Raw genomic sequence first — 19,821 nt, 5'->3', positions numbered from 1 at the left:
TTGCTGACTGACTTGCCAGCTTTACGGCAGACGGTGAAGGTGATCAGCTCATGGTCGCTGTCACCCAGCTTCCCATCGATCACTAGGTCACCGATTAGGTCATCCCCAGTAGCTAGTACCAGGTCAAGCAGCGCTTTACCTCTTGTTGGCCCATTGACTTCTTGAGTCAGGTAGAGATCATCCATGCACAAGAGGAAGCTTTGTGATCGCTCAGATTTTGCTGAGTGATCCTCCAACGAGATGTCCGGGTAATTGAAGTCACCCATGGCAACCATGGTCCTAGAGCATGCGGCCTCAGCCAGTTCCCAGGCAAACTCCTGGTCAAGCTCTTGACTTTGGGTGGGAGGTCTATAGTAGACTCCCACCGTTGTGTCCCCTGTCCCGTGTTCCCCACAGATTTTAACCCAGAGGGTCTCCAGTCGTCCACCCAGGCTGCCAATATCAGCTTGCAGAGATGTGTAGCTTTCCTTAACATAGAGAGCTACACCTCCGCCCCTTTTATCTACACGATCCCTCCTGTACAGGGTATAGCCATCTATACCCGTAGTCCAGTCATGGGTAGAGTCCCACCAGGTCTCCAAAATTTGCAAAACACCTTTCATAGACAAGCCTACAAACTGCACTTCATACATCTACTGGATACAAAAAATCATGGATTAAATACAGACATTGGATTTATGGCAGTTATAATCTGCATGGCATCAGATCATCCCTGTAACCTCTCTACATTTTACCAGCTACATTCTATCACTAGGTCAACATTCAATTCAGCTTCCCCCAAACTGTCTTGCACATATTGTCTCACATCCCCTCTGATCTTCACTGCCATGTGTTTGCATTTTCAGACCTGAATTTTGCATATTGGCTTCCAAGAAGAGCACACAAACACCAGCGGACTCTCCCTATGCCTAAAGAAGGGTGCATCCAAAAGCTTGCATAGAACAATTTTTCCAACTATTTCGTTGTTCTAATCAAAGATATCACATTTACCCAAAGAATCTTGTCTGTCTATGTCCTTAGATCAACATGGCTATAACCAATACCTCCAAAACTAATAATATCATCATATTAAGCATTATGCTAAAAAAGCATTTGTTGCTTAGTTTAAGAAAAAACTAGTTCAAAGAAACATTTATCCCCCCACCAACTTCAAATTTAGCTATACCAGACTTCAGAAATATGGGGGTATTCAGAAATATGAGGATCTTCTCTCCCCCAGGAAGTTTAATGGTTATACGATGATCTTTTCTAGAACATTGTATCTCTGTGACAGTTTAAGAGGAGGGAATTGTAAGTAAACTCTGAACATCCTGCAAATGTTGCTACTGCAGCTGCACAATGCCCCAAGTCATTCAGCAGTGGACATCAACTTTGTCAACCCTTACCAGTTTTCAACATAGATTCCATGTATGATATATACACTATAGTCTGGTACTGTCAACTCTATTGAATCATGATACCACAATTGAAGATCTTTATATGAGCACAACCTATATCTTAAAGGAAATTGGAGGATGGTTATCTATGAAAACACACTATCCCCTCATGAGACTAACAAATAATGCTGTTCCAAATTCTAGCCCATTATCTGAACAGTTTGAAAAAGCACCATCTCTTATCACAGGAAAAATATAATCAAAGCCTTGCAGTAAAAAGTTATGCCTCCTAAGTGATGAATACAGTATCTGTTCTGTTCTTGAATGTTGTTATGCAGTGGGCCTTATATTTTAAAGGCACATAACATTTAATCTGTCTTATTTGCGTAACGGTAAATGTTCAGTGTTTAAACACATCTTCAGATTTATAGATCAATTCATCATGATTTAATGAATCATTTAACATTCATTTCCTCTTGCATTTCACACATGTTGTGAATCTGCAAACTTGGCCCATGACATAAAATGAACTTATGTACATTTTTAAGGAAGACATCCGTTAAGATGAATCACTTGTTAATTACTATTGAAATTCTCGCCAAAAAGCATCATATATATTCATCAATGGTGACATCTATTTACTTAGTTGGTTCCCCTACTGAAAAATGACCTTTCCATCAAGCCACAAGACGTAACTCACTCTGCACATCAGTAAGCTATTAAAAGTTTACTACTGTAGTGCTGGGAAACGTGTGTGGTGCTAGGACATGATAAGATAAACATCTCCAAGAATTTCTTGTTGTTTATTTCTAAATAGTGAATTTCTGACCTCACAATTGTCCTAATGCTGGCAATCTTCTTAAGCATATCCTACTGGAAAAACATGTTTTAGCAACCTGTAGGCAGGACCAGCAAAGCAGTGACATACCAGCAAAATTATGTAGCTGAAGAACATTGTAAAGTGTAATACATTTTTAACCTCTCTTCACAGAACATAGTGAAAACATACTCAGTATTTTTACAAAGCTTCTCCACTCCTTTCTTTTAAATGAACCTCTCTTTTTCAGATGTAACCAAAAGGGAAGATTTGCTAAGACAGTAACCTGTATCTGTTCTGTAGTTCTTTAATATGGAAATAATTCATTTTCCTCCATATTCTGTGGTGTTTTAAACTTAAAGTTTCTTTTTGAGACCTTCCATCTCTAGGGTCAAATTTTCAAAATTAATCACATGAAGTTGCAACCATGACTTTATCTGTTTCAATGTATGCAAATGCCTACTCCAAAATGTATACCTAGACTTGCATGTGCCTTATAAGAGAGCAGTGAAGGGGCTAAGGAGTTGGAAAAAAGCTCTTGGCAAGCTTTTGGGTGCAGTCACCTTTCTTCAGGCATACTGAGACTCCCTATGCCTGAAGAAAGGTGACTGCACCCGAAAGCTTGCCAAGAGCTTTTTCCCAACTACTCAGTTGGTCTAATAAAAAATATCACATCTACTTAAAGAACCTGCCTGTCTATGTCCTTAGACCAACACGGCTACAACCAAAAACCCAGTGAAGACGCTAAGTTGCTCATTATTTCCTTCAACAGTGAAATAAATGTTTACAGTGCTGAAGGGTCTCTCTAAATGGATTTTATCCCATTGCTTTAACATTGTAAAATAATCACAGTTGTTTGATCCTTGCATCTCTACCACAAAACAAGAGTTAAGTGACTAATTTACTAAGCACATACTTGTGTGCACACAGCATACGTAATTCTCGTGGTGTCCAAGTTCGAAAATCTGGCCAGTACTTTTAGACCAGGTGTGTCAAACATACAGCCTGTGGGCTGGATCTAGCCTGCGGGTCATTGAATCAATCCCATGAGCTAGCCCTAGCCCTGTGCACTGCCTGCAGCACACAGGCTGAACCCTGAGCACCATGTGCTGCAGGTAGCTCGGGACTGATTTGGGACACTGCATGCAGCCCATGCCCTGGACCTGGTATGTCATGTGTAGCACTGGGTCCAACCTGCACACTGCAGGCAGCATGCGCCCTCCTCCGGCCCCAAGGCGTGTGTGCACAGTGGTGCCGTAGCAAGGAAGTTTGGCACCTGGAGCAAGCCTGCAGTGGCAGACCACCCTTGCCCTGCGCAGATCTGGGGGGCACACCCAGGAGTGCATGCAGCAGCAGCAGCTGCCCTCCCTGCATCCTGGTGCCCCCCCCGTATGAGCGGCTCATGGACCCATCCTGTGCCCCACCCTGGCTGGGCAGCACCTGTTGGCACCTCTTTGCCTTGGTGCCCAGGGGCTTCATCCTGCTTGCTCCCAACTTGCTATGGCACTGGTGCACAGTGAGCCCAGGGGCTGGCCTATGCTTTACATGGTGTATGGAGCTGCAGCAGCACAAGATGTTCCACAGACGGTCAGCCCTGGTCTGGCCCACACACCAGCTCAGGAATGCTCATCCGGCCCTCGGGCTGAATGAACTCGACTCCTCTGCTTAGACCTCTGGTTTGCGACTGGAATGCTGTGGCACCCTGGGGAGCTGAGGCATGGGCACCACTGTTGCTGCCACTGGGTGAAACAGGTCCATGTGCCGTCCGTTGAGCCAGATCAGGAACGGATACAACAAGTGCCTGTGTTTCTACCTGCATCAGGGTTAGCTGGTAAATACAAAGCAAGTAGGAACATCCTGTCTGCCACAGCCCTTCTCAGTTCGACTCTGCAGGCTCCCCCTGGAAGCATGGGCATGCAAGATAGGACAGCTGAGACAGCACAACAGTGGTTCTCAGCTGGGGAGCCACCAAATACAAAAAAAGTTATGGAGGGGTGCCCTGAATCCAAAAAGGTTGCAAACCGCTGCCTTAGATGCTGGATTGCCAAATTACATGAAATGACAGCAGTGGAAGAAAATGCATATGATGAACAGCTGTCTGGTTAAGTAAGCAGGAAAGAAGCTACCTCATTTTATAGCTTAGGATTTAAAGTATGAGAGAAATGACTAGGTGTCTGTTTAAATTGCAGTAAGGGGCACAGCTGTTCAACAGGTTGCTGTAGACTGAGCTTCCCTATGGTCAAAACCCAGCACAGATGCAGAGACGTAACTCATTGTATGCAACACATGCAATAAATGCCCATTCACTTTTCCAGAATGCACACATTAGCAATATGGATCTATGACTCTCTTTATAAATATGCTATGTTACTGTACAGGTTTCTATTGTTAAGCAGTACTAATAACTGACCCGAATCCAAGTGGAAGTCGAAGGCACTTGAAGTGTTACCAGAAACAAATGATTAACTCAGGCACTTGACAAACATTAAAGCGTCATCAAAATAAGCCCTTGTCCAACTGAGTGAATGCACCTTTTGTATAAATTGGGTGGATTCAACAGAATCCTTAACTCTTGCCTTTGCTGGTCCTCTTCCTTCCTGACTGAAATCTGAACCAAACAAGCGCTATTTCAGCAACATGAAGGGCACAATACTGGCTCTGGTTTTATTTTTTGCCCTGGTTGCTGTCTCTGAAGTAAAAGGTGAAGGGAGTTTTATGAAACTTTGCGGGAGAGACTTTGTAAGAGCAGTTGTCTTCACTTGTGGAGGATCCCGATGGAAAAGGCATCTGAGTGACTATCCACATCTATCTGGTAATACTGATTTTGTAATGTGTTGTTGTTTTTTTTTTGTTTTTTTTTACAGTGGGCTTATTTCTCTCTTCATATACTGAATTCAGTGATGGGAGGGAGGGACTTATCACTTGCTTGCATGTAAGAATGTGGCTCTAAGTGTATTTTCTCTTTTAAAAAGTCACTTTTCAAAGTTGAATTGTGAGATTCATTTTATTCAAACAATGCAATGGCACAACCTACATCTGTGTTTTCCTGTAGGATATTATGCTTATGTTTTTATCTTCTTAAATAAAAGACATCTAGGTTGAGATTTTCAAAGCCAGCTTTGGGGACTTGATCAGATTGAACATCTCAATCCTGGTTTTAAAGCCAACAGCAAAATGCTGGCCGTACTGAAACCAATAGAAGTTTTGCCATCATCTTCAATGGGAAATGACTTTTTCCCAAGGTTTCACATTAAAGTATTTTTATTTATAACATAATTTATTCACAATATTTTTGCATGTCACCTGAACACTATATATTAACAACATGTAATATGTAATTATATGTCTTATGTATGGCTATTTTATCAGTCAGAAAACAGGCAAAGTCAGACAAGTCAAGAATAAGTATACAAGTCTAATTAGTATGATCGGCTCTACTAGAGATTTGTACTTAACAAGTTTGGAATCTTATTTAGGAAGGATAAAATAAATGTGTTTTGTTCTAGGAGAAACCAAAACCATTCTTTCTTTTTCCAGTCTAAAGCATCCACTTTCTATAAAGGTGATACACTATCAAAAGCTAGCGTGTGACTACATGTGGAGAAAAAAGAATGTGTCCAGAAATATTTCTGAAAGCCCACTTATTAGAGCACTTGCTAAATGGGAAACATCACTAAGCAAGGAGTGGATGCTTTTATACTTTGATAATGAGAAAACAGCAAATTGTACTGAGAACTTTAAAATGCACTTGAATTATGAACAGCTGGGAAGTATAATTTGCTGTAAGATGATATAATTTTAGTGCCTGAAACAACTGGGAAGCTTGAAATTATTCATGTCTATATACAAGACATGAAACCTGAGGAAGGGCAGTCTCAACTATGCAATTAGTCCAATAAAACATACCACAGATGCATCCTTGCTTCTTATACACCTGACATGGATTTCAGGGAGGAATGCATCATGTGCTAGTGTGGCAGATAGATTTTAACTATATTTGTCAGACAAAGCTTCACTATTTTTATGCTTCGAAGCAAACGTGCAATAAGCATATCAGTCGTGGCCAGCCAGGCAACCGCCCTTGTAGATAAACACATTTGTTGTACTCACAAAGATTTTCACAACAAAACTGGAAAATGGGATATCAGTGGAATCTGTTTTCAGTGCTCTGTGATTAAGTACATCTTAATCTTTCATATCGTAACAAATATGCACAATGACACGAAGACTGATATGACTTCAGGGTTATTTTTCTCCCTAGTCTTTTTCCATTACAGCTGACTTATGAAAAATCCCATATCTCCAAATGTAATTTGTTTCTCATTTTTATGCAACAGAAAAATACCTCCATTTGGCGCATGGAAGCAATAATTATCCAGAATCCTTGGGATACAGAGATCAGGAATCAGAATCCCTAAATGAAGAAATTCCTAACACCAAAACTGAGTCTGAAAGAGACTTAACAGTTGTCAGGCAAATGCCCATGGCAGAAAAGCGTGACGTGGCTGCACTGCTCATTACATCCTGCTGCAGCATTGGCTGCACTGAAAGAGATATAAGTTCACTGTGCTAAAACCTAGCAGGTGTTGGATAGATTAGATTTCATAGCTTTAATATCCACAACCCTCCCCTACAAAACCATGTTTAACTGTCTGAAGTAACTTGTTCTGATTGTATTTCTTGATTTTTAGTTGAATGTTTTTGTATCACACCACTGGTTAAAAGTTAACATTTATCAGTTTACTCCAAGCCAGCTTGGAAATGACTGTGTCATAACTCAACTTTCTGTAAAATATACTTAAAAACAACATGTATTAAACAGTTAAGTTTCAAAACATACGTACAAAAGTTTGCCCTATCCAGTTACTGTTCAGTATCAGTTTTGTGATTAAATTTAATAAAATGTTCAATTTACTATGTATGGTTCTCATTATATTTTCTTGCTCCCATACACACAGTAGCAGGATTTCAGCAGAGCTATCAGACCTGGGTATATGCATCACTCAAAGGCTCCCTTAGATAACAAAATACAGTATATGTATTTTTATATACATAGTATCAGACTGACATTGGGATTCAAATTGCATGTTTGATTTGCTATACCAGATCACACCAGTGATTCAGTCTGCAAGGCCCCCTCTACACATGCAGGTAAAGTCGTGATTGGATCTAACACATGATCCACAGTCACACATTAGATCCTTCTTGCTGGTGTAGGGGGAGCCAGATCCTAGGCTCCTCCTGCATCTGCAAGCAAGCAAGCACCCATGGCTGGGAGCCCCCTTTGCTGAGAGGGCTCCCAGTCGCAAGGGCTATGCACAGCCAGGAGGGAGAGTCCCCACAGCTGATGGGCTTTGGGTTCTGGCTGTGCCTCGTGCACAGCTCGGACTCAGAAACCCCACAACCCACCATGCTAGTAAGGTGCAGCTGAGACCCAGAGCCTTGTCAGGGGCAGGACTCTAGGTTCTGGCTGTGGGTGAGACACAACTGAGACCATGAGCCCCCTGTGTGCCCCAAGGGGTTTCACACAGCCCAAGCTTTGGGGGGGTCACAGCAGCCCTGGGGACTGGGAGCCCTGTAAGCTGACAAGGCTCCCAGATGCAGGAGAGACCCTGCTAAATGTGCAGATTAAAGCTTGATAGCAACCACCTATAAAGTTAGTACACATTTCTGGGGTCTAATTTTATAGCTGGTTGGAGCTTTTTATGGCTATTGTGCATGTGTAGCTGGTCTCAAGGTAATTGCACAATTAGCCAGTGAATTGCATGATACCTGCACCCTGTAGAGCAGGCCCAACAGTAATAACTACGAGTCCTAGAGAAAGGTGCTAGAATTCCTATCAAAAGTTCCTGAAGGTACAACCTACCCACAGGGGAAATGCTTTCCTATACTTAGGGTGAACATACGTCCTGGACTGGCCAGGACAGCCCTGGATTTTGTCAGCTGCCGTGGTGTCCCAGCTGGTTGGTTTTTTGTTTTTTTTCCCCCCCGTTTTTTTTGCAGCGGTCCTGGAAGCACTGCAATACCAGGTCATGTAGATTGAAGCCAAAGTCCTGGATTTGGCTGCTGAAGGCAGAGGTAGAGGCTGCTGCCACTCTCAGTGCCAGGCCCAACTCCCGCTGAACAGAGGCTGGAGGCGGGGGCGGGGGCTGGGCACTGCTCCTCCTGCCTGGGGCAGGGATCAGCTGGGGCAGGGCAGGTTGGGAGGCTACCTACTGCCAGCACTTTTGTGCCTTCCTGCTACAGCTGCTGCTGCGGCCTAGGCTGTGCGTGACAGCCCTGGGCAGCTGCTGATGGCGAAGAGAAGGGGCTGCTCCCATCTGGGTCCAGCCTTTATGCACAGAGGATAGAGACCAGCCATGGGTCTCCCCACCATCCTGCCTTGCCCTGCCACCAGGGCTGCTGGGAGCCACAAAGTCAGCAGGGTGGGGGTGCAGTGGGGGGAGCGAGAGGGGAAGGAGAGCTAGCGAGCGAGTGTGCATGCACACACAGGGCTTAGGCAGTTGACTCAGTGATCAGCTCTGAGGTCCCTTAGAGGTCAATTAGAATCTGGCCCCTAGACACTGGACTTTCAATAAGAGTCACAGAGAAACTCAGGGGAAAAAACCCTATTGAACTTACAGTATTAGCCCCAGTCATATATTTATACAATATTACCACTTAACTGAGACCTTCTACAACTAGGGGCACAACATTTTTACCATCCTAAAGCAAGTCTCCTAGATCACCTGATTTAAACATAAATAAATAAAAGTAAAACATCAGAAAAATGACCCATGGAGAAAGGTACATAACTGGTAAAGCAATAAACCACTTAAGTGCTATAAAAGTTAACACCTGGACATTCACTGCTGGACCCAGGTCACCCAGTAGCAGATGTATATGGTACAGAAATGACATGTAAACAAGTTTTATGGCCTAAAATGATTACTTGCCATTGTCTAACTCATAGTGAGGGACCTATAGAACCAAGATAAAAATGAATCCCCCATCATCTATGGTTTATGAGACGACTATTTTTTCACAGTCCCACAAAATGACAGTATATGATTTCATGCTTTATCAGGAAGCGCATTTAATATCAAGAATTAAAAAGCAGTTGTGTTACCTTCAGGGAGGATTCTGTTATCAAACACTGTCTATGTACAGAGTTGTAAACCACTGCCACTGCTCACACCATGATCAATATAAAGCCATGTTTTACATATAAGAAAAACATTCATATATTTATATATGAAACCAGTAGCACCTGTTCCTCAAAATCCAGCTGTTTTTAGTAACCTTGAATGAAAGACTTATTTCTGAAGTTTTAGAAAGCCGTTTATCATAGAACATAATGCAGAATGATTTACTTTTTGATATGAAAGTAAGATCCAAATTTCCCCCATCTTTCTTGGAGGGCTGCATTTGCTGGCATTGAATTTCTTTATTGTTCAACTTGGGCACCTGGTACATTTTGACTGTGTAATTAAAGCCCCATGTAAGGTTTCTTTTAGTGATGATATGTTCATGAATAAATCTGTCAAGTTTATCAATAGGTCTCTAAACTACACAGACTCAAAAACCTTCTGTGTGAAAGGTTGATTTTTTTTTCAGCTGAAAGACAGACCCGGGTATTATAACCACAAGACATCCCTTCCCTCCAAACACAAACCAACTGGGAATTACACAAGTACTTGGGAGTTCAGGGTGTGAAATGTGCATAAAAATGACCTTAAGCACCTTCTATGTACCATAATGCCTAAGTGACAACGAGCTTGCCCACCTACAATGCACTTATTGAAGCTCAACCTCAGGTTTGAAAAGCATTATCAAATAATCAGAACATTTATTTCTCTCTCAAACACTTTCTACATTTCTTCTCCATTCACTGTATTTCTTCAACTAGAAAAGGAGTTTACAGCAACCAAAACCAAACACTACCAGAATACCAGGAATAGCTTCAGCTTTTAAACATGCTCATTCCCAAATCTTGAAAAAAAAAGAACATTTTAATATCACTTCACTAGTAACAGATGCATAAACTGAGGTTTTGTTGGGACATTGGACTCAGAGAGGTGCAGAAAGTAATTCAGACTCATCAGTAGCAAAGGAGTATCAATGTACGATTTATTTATTTGGCTGGGGGAAACATTCATTAAAAGTTTATGATCATCTGTAAGGACTTGTCAGACTTGAAAAAAAGATGTGATAAGGCATAGGTAATGCGTAAGAGGGGTACGTGGCCCCCCCCCGACAGGGCTGCCACCACTGCTGCTGGCAGCACCTGCAGGAGCTTGCTAACTCTGTCCCTGTCGGTGGCGCCTGCAGGTGCCTCCCCAGACTCGGGAGGCACCAGTTGCCCATGTGATAAGGACTTCTACACAGCACACTGATTCTGTGCGCCCTAAGGGAGGCAATTCTGACCCAGCTGGATACACCATGCAAGGGTAAAGCTGTAAATATCTCCTGTCTCTTTCAAGCTGTTTTAGTGTAGGCAAAAACTGTCTTCTGTGATGCAAGATTACTGCACCTCTCTATCAGAACTTCTGAGCTTGGCCTAAAGAAACCTATTGTAGAAATTATACCCCCACACAGCCATTGACCTTTGTCCAGTGGAAGTTCTTGTACATGAAACAACAATAACAACACACTCTAGCATACATATATTCTGGTTTTAGTGTTGAAAACTTGGTTGCAGAGTCAAAAACATATTTTGGGTCTTAGTGGTACCGTGATGCAACAGTGAAAAACCATGTAGACAGAAAATGGTAACCTGCATTCGGTCCTTTTCTAAAAATTTTTCTTTTACAATTTATTTCATTATCTGTTCTAAATACTGTAATTCACATTGCCTGGGTAATTTACCAACATATGTTTTTTCACGTGTAGAAACAAGGAAAAGAATGGACAACACTAATTTAGCTTGGCGAGAAAGCAAAGATATAGGTGAACAGACAGGAATTTACCAAGATTTCTATTTAAAACCAGACATAAAACACCTCAAGGTACACTAATATATCGGTTGCATATTGGATCAGCACTGATAAAAGGAAAATTAACATTATCAGCAATTGGGTTTTTTGGGCTGGTATAGCCAATAATGTCACCAATAAATGCTGTGTGTATGTGCACAGCTACAGCATGCACACGGCCAGGAATGCAGCCTGGCAGTTTGGAGAACAGCATCCAGCCAGTAAGTCTGTGGGAGTGGGGGGAAGGGGCATGGGGAACAAATCTAGGGCCTCATGGTGAGGGAGGGAGTGGTGGGACAGTTGCTGCCCAGCCAGGGCGGTGAATGCAACCCCTCCGAGAATGAGACAGAGCCACAGGTGGTATGTGCCCCCGTGTATCTGTGTGCGGGGCAAGGACAGGCTGCCCACTGCAGGCTCGGGGCCAGAGGCTGTGCCAGCCTCTTCTGAGCAGGGGGGATGGGCCGGGGCTGTGCTCAGAGGGGGCAGGGTGAGGAGTGGCAGTGCTGGGAGGAGTTGCTATGGGGTGGGCTATAGCTACCCCAAGATTCCCCATAGCCACCTGTCCCAGCACCATTGCTGGCCATCCCAAGTGCAGGCCCGGCCCAGCCCCACTGCCAGGAAAATGCCAGCATAGGCTCTGGCCCTGAGCCTGCAGCAGGCTGCCTGCCCTTGCCCTGCGCACAAATCCAAAGAGCACATGACTCCCACAGGGGTGTGCACAGTGGCAAGGAGCCACCCCCCACCATCATGCCCTCCCAGATGAGCCATCCATGGCTCCATCCCACTCTTGGGGTAGCATTTAGCATCCTGGCAAGCAGCTCCTGCCCCACTCCCTCCCTCACTGTGGGGGCCTTGATCTCTGCCCCCCCCACAACATCCTGTCCCTGCCCCACACCCCTTCACCCCCACAGACTTTCTGGACAGACACTGGTCTCCAAGCTGCCAGGATGCATTCCTATAAATCAGTTATCGGATCAGTATCAGCTGACATGGCTGGTTAATAATTGGCTAGTCATATCGGCCAAGAAAATCTTTATCAGTGCACCCCTAAAAACAATCTTATTAATGATTTTCACCTCTTGCACTGTGCACTTTGACTAACAGATTACTTTATTACCTGCAAAATGGAAACAGAATTTCATGTGTTTATCACAAACTAGAAACATTACTGTCTGCACTATATTTAAATATGTAAACTGATATACGTCACAATAACTTCACTAGCTTTTCCTCACTGCTTTTCATTCTTATTGAAACTAAAAGTCCAAATCCTCTCATTTAAAAAACAGCAGAACCTCTGCAGTTCTGCAGCAGAAGAGGTAAGGACAGGAAGAAAGGGGGGAAACAGAGCTGAAGGCAATGAATAATGTGGATCAATTACCTGAAAAATCTTTATGGGACACTCTTTGCAGCTCACAAAACCCTAACTATGCAATACCCATTCATACAGCTCATGGCTTAGTTGTGCATATGCCCAACTTCTTGTCTCTGTATTGGTGGAGTAGGACAAGGATATTTTACCTTCCAAATTCCAATATTGGTCTTATACACAACACTATTTTACTTATGGACTGACACTGAGGACTAGGATTGAATCAGAACAATGATACAAGTGGTAATCGGTTCTAAAATATAAATAGAGTCAGGTGCAAAATGTCATTTTAGTAGGAGTCATTCTGAAGAAATGTAGTAAAAGTAGAAAATCATTTAAGTAGGTATGCATGATTATTACATTTAACCCTTAAATGTTTATCACATCCACATTTAAAAATAGATGTAATCTGGCTGGGGCCTCCCTCAATTTTTTCCATAATAGAAACGTAAGATAGATAGATTAATATTTATTATCTATATTATTACTAGATCCGTAATAACCTATATGATTCTATAGATTAATGTATCTCATAATATAAACATGATAAGATAGATTAGGATCATTTCCCCCACTAGACTGTTTTCACTATTCAAAATAAACAGCATAAACATTTGCATGAGCAAACAGTGAGGTATTTTTAAAAACATACGATGAAAATGTATCACTTTTAGGATCCCAAAGGCATCTGCTTCCAATTCGCATGCTCTGTTCATTTAGTTGTCCAATATGGATAATGACAATTATCTTGTACCTTGGTATCATGAGCTCTTTTACCCGAGCTTTAATTACCTACAAGAGGGAAACATGTTTAGATATACTATTCATAAATTATTTTTATGCTACAGGATCAGAAAGGTAACTGTAGAGATATAAAGTATGCATAGTATAGAGAGGTACAAGTACAAGAGATGTATAGAGATGTACAAGTACAGTATTAGTACTTGCAGAAACATCAGCGGTAACAACTTACATTGTGGTTTTGTAGCATCATCCCCAAACTATGACAGTCCCATGAGAAGTTAAATGTATGACAGCACATTGCATCCAAGAAGAAAGCGTTTCCAATACACATGAAACATCACCTTCTTAAGAAATTAATGTTAGGAATGATACAAAATGGCAGACCCTTCTAGCAAATTTCTCTAGCAAAAATGGCTTCTCACTCAACAGATTATCTCCTTTTAGTTATCCCAAATAACAGCTGTTGATTAAAGGCAAAAAAATGAGGTTTTATGGGTGTTTCTAAAATTCTTGGTGACAAAACCAAATTAGCTAAACCAGGGCCCCTTTATCCAGCACCCGCTGCTGTACCTGGGTCTAAGTTGACCTATGCATCATATGTGCCCCAGGACAGAGCCAACTAACTCTGGGATCCACATCACATATCCAGGCCAGTCTGGGACACGTACCATGTACGGTGTCTGCTCCAGCTGGTGCAGGATGGGTGTCACATGCAGTGTGTACCTGTTCCAGTCACTCCAGGATTTATGTCACATGCCCCGGCTAGTCTGGCTGCTTCTCAGGTGCTGCATGCAGTCCAGGTCCCGGAGCAGCTGGAACAGATGATATGTGCAGTGGATTTTGCATGCAGAGGGGAGGAGAGAATCCATGGACTTGATCTGGTCCATGGTGGCTGCCCTGCCATTCATCCAGCCTGTGAGGCCACATGACTTTGTTATCTCTGAGCTAAAAGAATGAGCTTCATACACAATTCTTAGTAAACTGATTGGTTTACTAGCTCCATTCAGTGCCACCTCCCTGACAATGTGTGTGTGTGTCACTTGGCAGAACCAATACAGTCCATTTGCAGAGGTGTCACTATGCATTAATTTTCAATAGTACTGGCAGTTTTGGATGTATTACTCATGATTATACACAAACTGCATAGAGCCCAGCCTAACCTTTTCTTCCCAGATACTGAAGAGTTCAGAAAAGAATCTTTAAAACTGAGCATATATATGGATGTAAAGCATAAACCTAGACACGATGAACCTGGAACTCCACAATGTCACATACATGGTGATTTTGCAGTGTACCTTTGTGGGGTTTATGCTGATAAGCTTAGTACAAAATCCAACTCTAAAGCTTATACACAAAATAAAGTAATTTATATGTTACAGCTGTCATGTCAGTTTGTAATACAGAAATGGCTCCACGTGGAAGATCCCTGAGAGCTTTGCATGTTCAGAAATGGGGGAGGAGGTTTGCAGAAATGCAGGGGAGTCAGAGCAAAACTGAAATAGTATCCTGGAAGATATGGTGAATCATTTAAAAAAAAATGACAATAAATTAATATTGCTTAGAACAGAAGTAGCAGCAGCAGGACAATATAAATATTTTCATTCATTCGTAAGCAAACAGGGACTCTATACAAACAGTGGAAGTACCAAGGTTTCATCTCAGTTAAAAGAAGTTGCCACATACTTGCTGCCTCAGTGGCTCTGACTACATAAACTCACAGAGGTATGCAGTCCTCCACATCCCAACACAGTCTTCACAACATATATTTTTCCTTTTCATTATATACTTATGCTGCTGATTATTGCAAAACTTCTCATTTCTGAATGGTGGTCTACGCATTAAATTAAATTTTGAAGTATATTTTTGTGGCTCCTAGTATTTATTTCCTGCACCTTTTAATACAAAAAGAAGTAAATTGCTATTGCTCTCCTGTTACTAAGCAGAAGCTAAGTGCATGCCTGGATGAACTTGTGATATCTAATATAATTTGTTTAAGAGCTAATCATAATGAAATAAATACAAGTTATGATCCAGAGAACATGGCTGATTCATCTCCAGTATTTTCACTGGCAGCAATGAAATGGAAAAAAAACATTTCTGGAGCATTTAATAAAATGTTAACAGGGATGGCTAATATAGGGGGAATGAAGGCATTTTCTCCTTTGTGAACAGATCAAATAAATAATTAGTTAATTCAGCTAAAAAAGGATAGCTCAGCAATTCTGCATTTGTATATACTTCTATGGTATTCATTGGTAATTGCTTCAGTTTACTTCATTTTCAGAGCACAGATATAAATAAAAGGTTTTAATGTTCAAAACTTAAGCAACAGACTTTTTATACACAAAATAAAAAGTCTTGGATTTGTGGGTATCATGTGAACTAACAGATTAAGTTACAAAACATGACTATCTTACTTAAAAAAGAAAATGAATTTTTAACTATTTTAAGTATCAATTAAATTGAAGCAAACTAAGGGCATTACCTCTGCATGACAGCATCTACGCAAGGGTTTAATATGATTTAACTTCATGCTTCTGATGCATTTGAACTTTTCTGAGATGTCCAATGTGGCTAACACTGCTAACTGTATCTCCCCACTGGCACCAACACTGTAATCTTCTGGGGCAGGTGGAGGGGGAGATGACATAAAAGTTAATGCAGTCAGAGATGGGCTACCTTTTCTGGGTAAATTTTCTAAAACAGAGGGAGGAGGAAGTATAAGCCCTTGATCTGTCCGTTTCTGCTCACCACCTTCCTAGGCACTTTCCCCTCCACAGTACACATGGCTTACCAAGAGAGGGTGGGGGATGCAGTTCATAAAAGTCTTCTCCATGCTTGGATCTGATAAAGTGGGGAGCAATCTGACTCACCGTCTACCCATAAGCTTCATTTTACTTACAAATCACATTTATACCTCAGAGATGGTTTTTGTCATTTGTCTGCATAACTCCGCTTCATATTTTTCTTCTTGAAGATAACTAGTCAACACGTCCTTCAAAATATTATTCACCGTACCCACAGGAAAACGTCTTGTAGGACCTGATGCACAAAGACATTTTATGTGCCTTAACTGTAAGTCTACATTGAGAATAATGGCATATGCATTGGAATGAAAATGATCAACAAGAGAGTGTTTGAAAAGTACAATACAGTGGAAGCCAAGCTTTTGGCAACTGCGTCCTCCTTGAGTGCCGAACCGGTCCCCTTTCCCTGCTTTACCTGCTGCTTTGCTTTTTGCTTCCTGCCCTGTGCTCCCCACCTGATTTCCTGCTCTCTTTCTGCTCCCTTCCTGATCTGCCACTGTATTGCTTTTCCCCTCCTCCATCTGCCACATGCCCCACACACAGCTACGCATAGCACTTGTGCCACAGGTTAGCCACCCTTGGTATAGCTTCTCTTCTTCTCTTGATTTATGGAGACTCAAATTCAAATGCCAGGTTGGGTTATAAATGAAAATTAGCATTATGATTCATACTTGTGGTGACTATAATACTAACATGCCAATTTGGCAGGATTTAGACAAGACCCAGGACTGAAATAGTAGGGATACTGAAAATCCAGAATGGGGTGTGCTTTGTTGAATCTTATGGCTAGTTCAAACAGTGCTATATAGTATTTAATTCCAAGAATATAAATTTCCCACAAATTGGGAAAGACAATGATTTTTTAAACTAGAAAATAAAGCATCTTTTAATTTAGATTTTGATTTTTTTAAACTGCAGTAACTAGTGTGCCTCATGTTTGTAATAGATGTATTTGAAGTACAAGACAAGGCTTGTAGCGCTTCGGGAATTTTTAATTAAATTCTTCCTCTAGTCTTATTTTCCAGAAAGGCAGGGGCAGTACCAGGGGCCCAAAAATGGGGCTCTCTGGGCCAGATTTGGCCCACGGACCATATCTTTAACACCCCTGATCTGGTCTGATCTCCTAAACAGCCACAGGCTGCCAAATTTCAACCAGTTATCCAAGTCTGGACCTTTTCCTCTCAGGGAGGAACAGAGGAGGAAGCATTCATTACCTAGTTGGTAAGTGTTCTCCATCTGAACCACAGGACGAGAAAAATCATCATGATGGCCAGGTTCATCCACATAAGACACTGTACTCATGGAGCTGAAGATAATGTAAAAAAAGTAAATAGATAAAACTAGTGCATACAGAAATCTATATTAATTAATAAGACTGCATTAATGGACTCGATTTCAATGGAAGATTTCTGTCTAAGAAAACCCTTCTACTATGTTCATACTTGCCTGTAAAAATGAGATCAATGAAGAATCTCTTTCCACGGGTCATTCATTACCTGATAAAGAAAGATGCTGCCCTCCAGTGGAATACGACAACAAAATAACTGAATCGGTGTGTGCACAGAATATATTTACAAGGAAGAACAGATGAATAATTTCAATGGGCATACATATTTCTCCAAATCCTACTTGCAGCTTCTGTTTTTTAAATTAAATTGCCTTCAAGAAAAAAAAGTATTTTAAAATTTGCTGGCTATGCTGATAGGAGTAGAATGAAACAAAAAATGACTTCTTTAAAAAAAATACTGTATTCACCTGAATCCAAGATGGCTTTGAATTTAAGACAATCCTCCAATAAGTAGATTCTATACATGGAAAATTTATAAATCTGTTATAATATTCTATGTATAAAATCTAATTATTGGAGGGGGGTCTTAAATTTGTCCCTGCCACTGCTGCAGCAAGATAAGCATTGGCAGGGGGTTAGGTGAGCAGGCAGTGGGGGGACAGGTAGCAGGGGAGTCAAGTGGCCCATCCCCCATCTCCTACCTGCCCCCCAAGTGCCTGTCTGCCTCAGCTCCTGCTGTCCACACAATGACTGCACCCCCTGGCATCTGCCTACCTCACCACCTCTGTCCCTGCAATTACTGCTTACCCTCCAGCTCTGGCCCAGGATACAGAAGCACATGTTCACTCTGGCCATGGCCTGGTCCGACAGCAGGAGTTGCGGTGACACCTCCAGCCTCAGAGCTGAAGCCATGGCCAGAGCTGCCACAACCACCACTGTGTGGCTTGCTGCCAGCCAGAGCGACCATGCTCCATGCCCCAGGTCCCAGTGGAGCTAGAGCTGGAGTTGCAAAGGGTAAGTGGTGGCAGTGAGTGAAGTGGCCTGTCCTCTTTCCCCTACTGCCTGCCCTGCCTACCAGTTATGCGCGCCCCCCCTGCCAAACTCCTGCCTCTGGTGCCTGTGTACCCCAGCCCCGGACACAGAGTAGCAATAAAATTCAAAAGATGGTTTGTATCTTCCTGGCTTGATCCCAGGTCATCCAGCACCTTGCTAATCCAGTGGTTCTCAAGCAGGGCAGTGGTGCTGCGGCCCTGCCACCACGGGTGTTGCAGCCGGGTGAAACTGCCCTGCGTGCCATGTGGGGAGCCAGACTGGGAAGCAGTGGCAGTAGGAGATAAACGTAATGCAGGCAGCAGCATCTGCTCCTGCCCAGCCCGTCTCCACACGCTCCTCTTGGAAACATGGGACGGTTCCAACTGGCAGCGGTGCGGCAGTCTGGGAAACCACAGGCACATTTCCAGCACCCGCCGACCGCCAAGCGAAACTATACTACGCGCCTGTTTCTGGGAAGAACGTGGGATCGGGCTGGGAAAGGCTGTGGCAGGAACAGATTGCTGCGTTAGTTTTACCCAACAAGCGTAACAAAGGTTGAGAACCACCGCACTATTTATGTCTTTAGGAACAAGACCTGAGGCTAAGCATGGACTTTAACCCACCACCAACCACAATTTTTTCAAGTAATCCCAAAAGCAATTGTGATTTAGTCAACATTTACTTCACTTATCGCTCTAGATTCAGATTAATATGGCCCCAAACCGATTAGGAGTACTTTTCATCTAGTGAAATTGCCATGATGGAAAAAAGAAACCAAACCCATTTGTCATCTGAACTAGAGAACCACCGGCCCCCCGGTACCAGGGAGGCTTCTCTGCGCGCTGCATCTGTCACCCGCCGGGCCCGCACCGGCCTAACCCGAGAGAGAAGACGGCAGGTACTCACTCCTTGTTTCTTCCCAAGACATCTTTCGCTTTGACTTCGTGGCTGCTTAGCGAGGAGACGCTGCCTTGCTTCTTCAAGAGGCGAGCTGCCTTCTCCTTCGCTAGGTCCGACATGTCTGTTAGATCCGAGGAGGTAACATGCGGAGCCCTGGAGACAGGGGCAGAACCGGGGGCTACATCTTAGTAAATCAAGAGGGTGAAGGCAGGTGACCTATGGACCAGGGGGAGGATTTTACACCTTAAGGAGGCGGTGGCCGCACCACTCAGGGCGCTGCATCCCTGGGGCTGCTCGGGGACCCGCTCCCTGGCACATCACCCCGCACCCCCGGGCGCTCAGCCCGGCTCCCCGCGGCTCACCTGGGCCGGGCCCGGCAGGGCAGAGCCGGGCTGGCCGCAGGTTTCTAGGGTTACGGCCAAACACCGCCCTCGGCTGCGGGGCGGGACTGCACCGCCCTCATCGCGGCGCAGCCGGAGACGCCGGGGGGCGCCCGCCCGCACAGCTGCGTGCGCAGCGCCAAGGAAACGA

General features: G+C 43.2%; 2 protein-coding genes across 4 annotated transcripts in view; one reads left to right on the top strand and one right to left on the bottom strand.

Moving 5' to 3' along the window:
* DYNLT5 (dynein light chain Tctex-type family member 5) overlaps nt 1–19,807 on the bottom strand; it is a 54,108-nt gene extending 34,301 nt beyond the window's left edge. The window contains exons 1-5 of one of the 3 annotated variants that reach the window (XM_090049252.1): nt 19,653–19,807; nt 19,297–19,443; nt 17,285–17,376; nt 16,181–16,305; nt 13,172–13,311 (exon numbers count right to left, since the gene is read on the bottom strand). In XM_090049252.1, coding sequence (XP_089905378.1) covers nt 13,172–13,311; nt 16,181–16,305; nt 17,285–17,376; nt 19,297–19,409 — 470 coding nt within the window. In that variant the 5' untranslated portion in view covers nt 19,410–19,443; nt 19,653–19,807. Of the gene's footprint in view, nt 1–9,189; nt 13,312–16,180; nt 16,306–17,284; nt 17,377–19,296; nt 19,444–19,652 lie in introns of those variants that run through there. The other 2 variants (XM_090049255.1, XM_090049253.1) reach the window with 2 other exon arrangements.
* On the top strand, nt 3,658–8,136 carry INSL5 (insulin like 5). Its single transcript, XM_090049256.1, has 2 exons — nt 3,658–5,005; nt 6,531–8,136. Exons 1-2 carry the CDS (start codon nt 4,831–4,833, stop codon nt 6,764–6,766), a joined length of 411 nt encoding a protein of 136 aa, XP_089905382.1. The 5' UTR covers nt 3,658–4,830; the 3' UTR covers nt 6,767–8,136.
* Nucleotides 19,808–19,821: the final 14 nt, after the last annotated feature.

Source organism: Crocodylus siamensis, chromosome 5, assembly GCF_052110815.1.
Source record: "Crocodylus siamensis isolate JL-2025a chromosome 5, ASM5211081v1, whole genome shotgun sequence".
NCBI lineage: Eukaryota > Metazoa > Chordata > Crocodylia > Crocodylidae > Crocodylus > Crocodylus siamensis.
The sequence above is the reverse complement of the archived record's forward strand: the minus strand, read 5'-3'. Positions and strand labels throughout refer to the sequence as shown.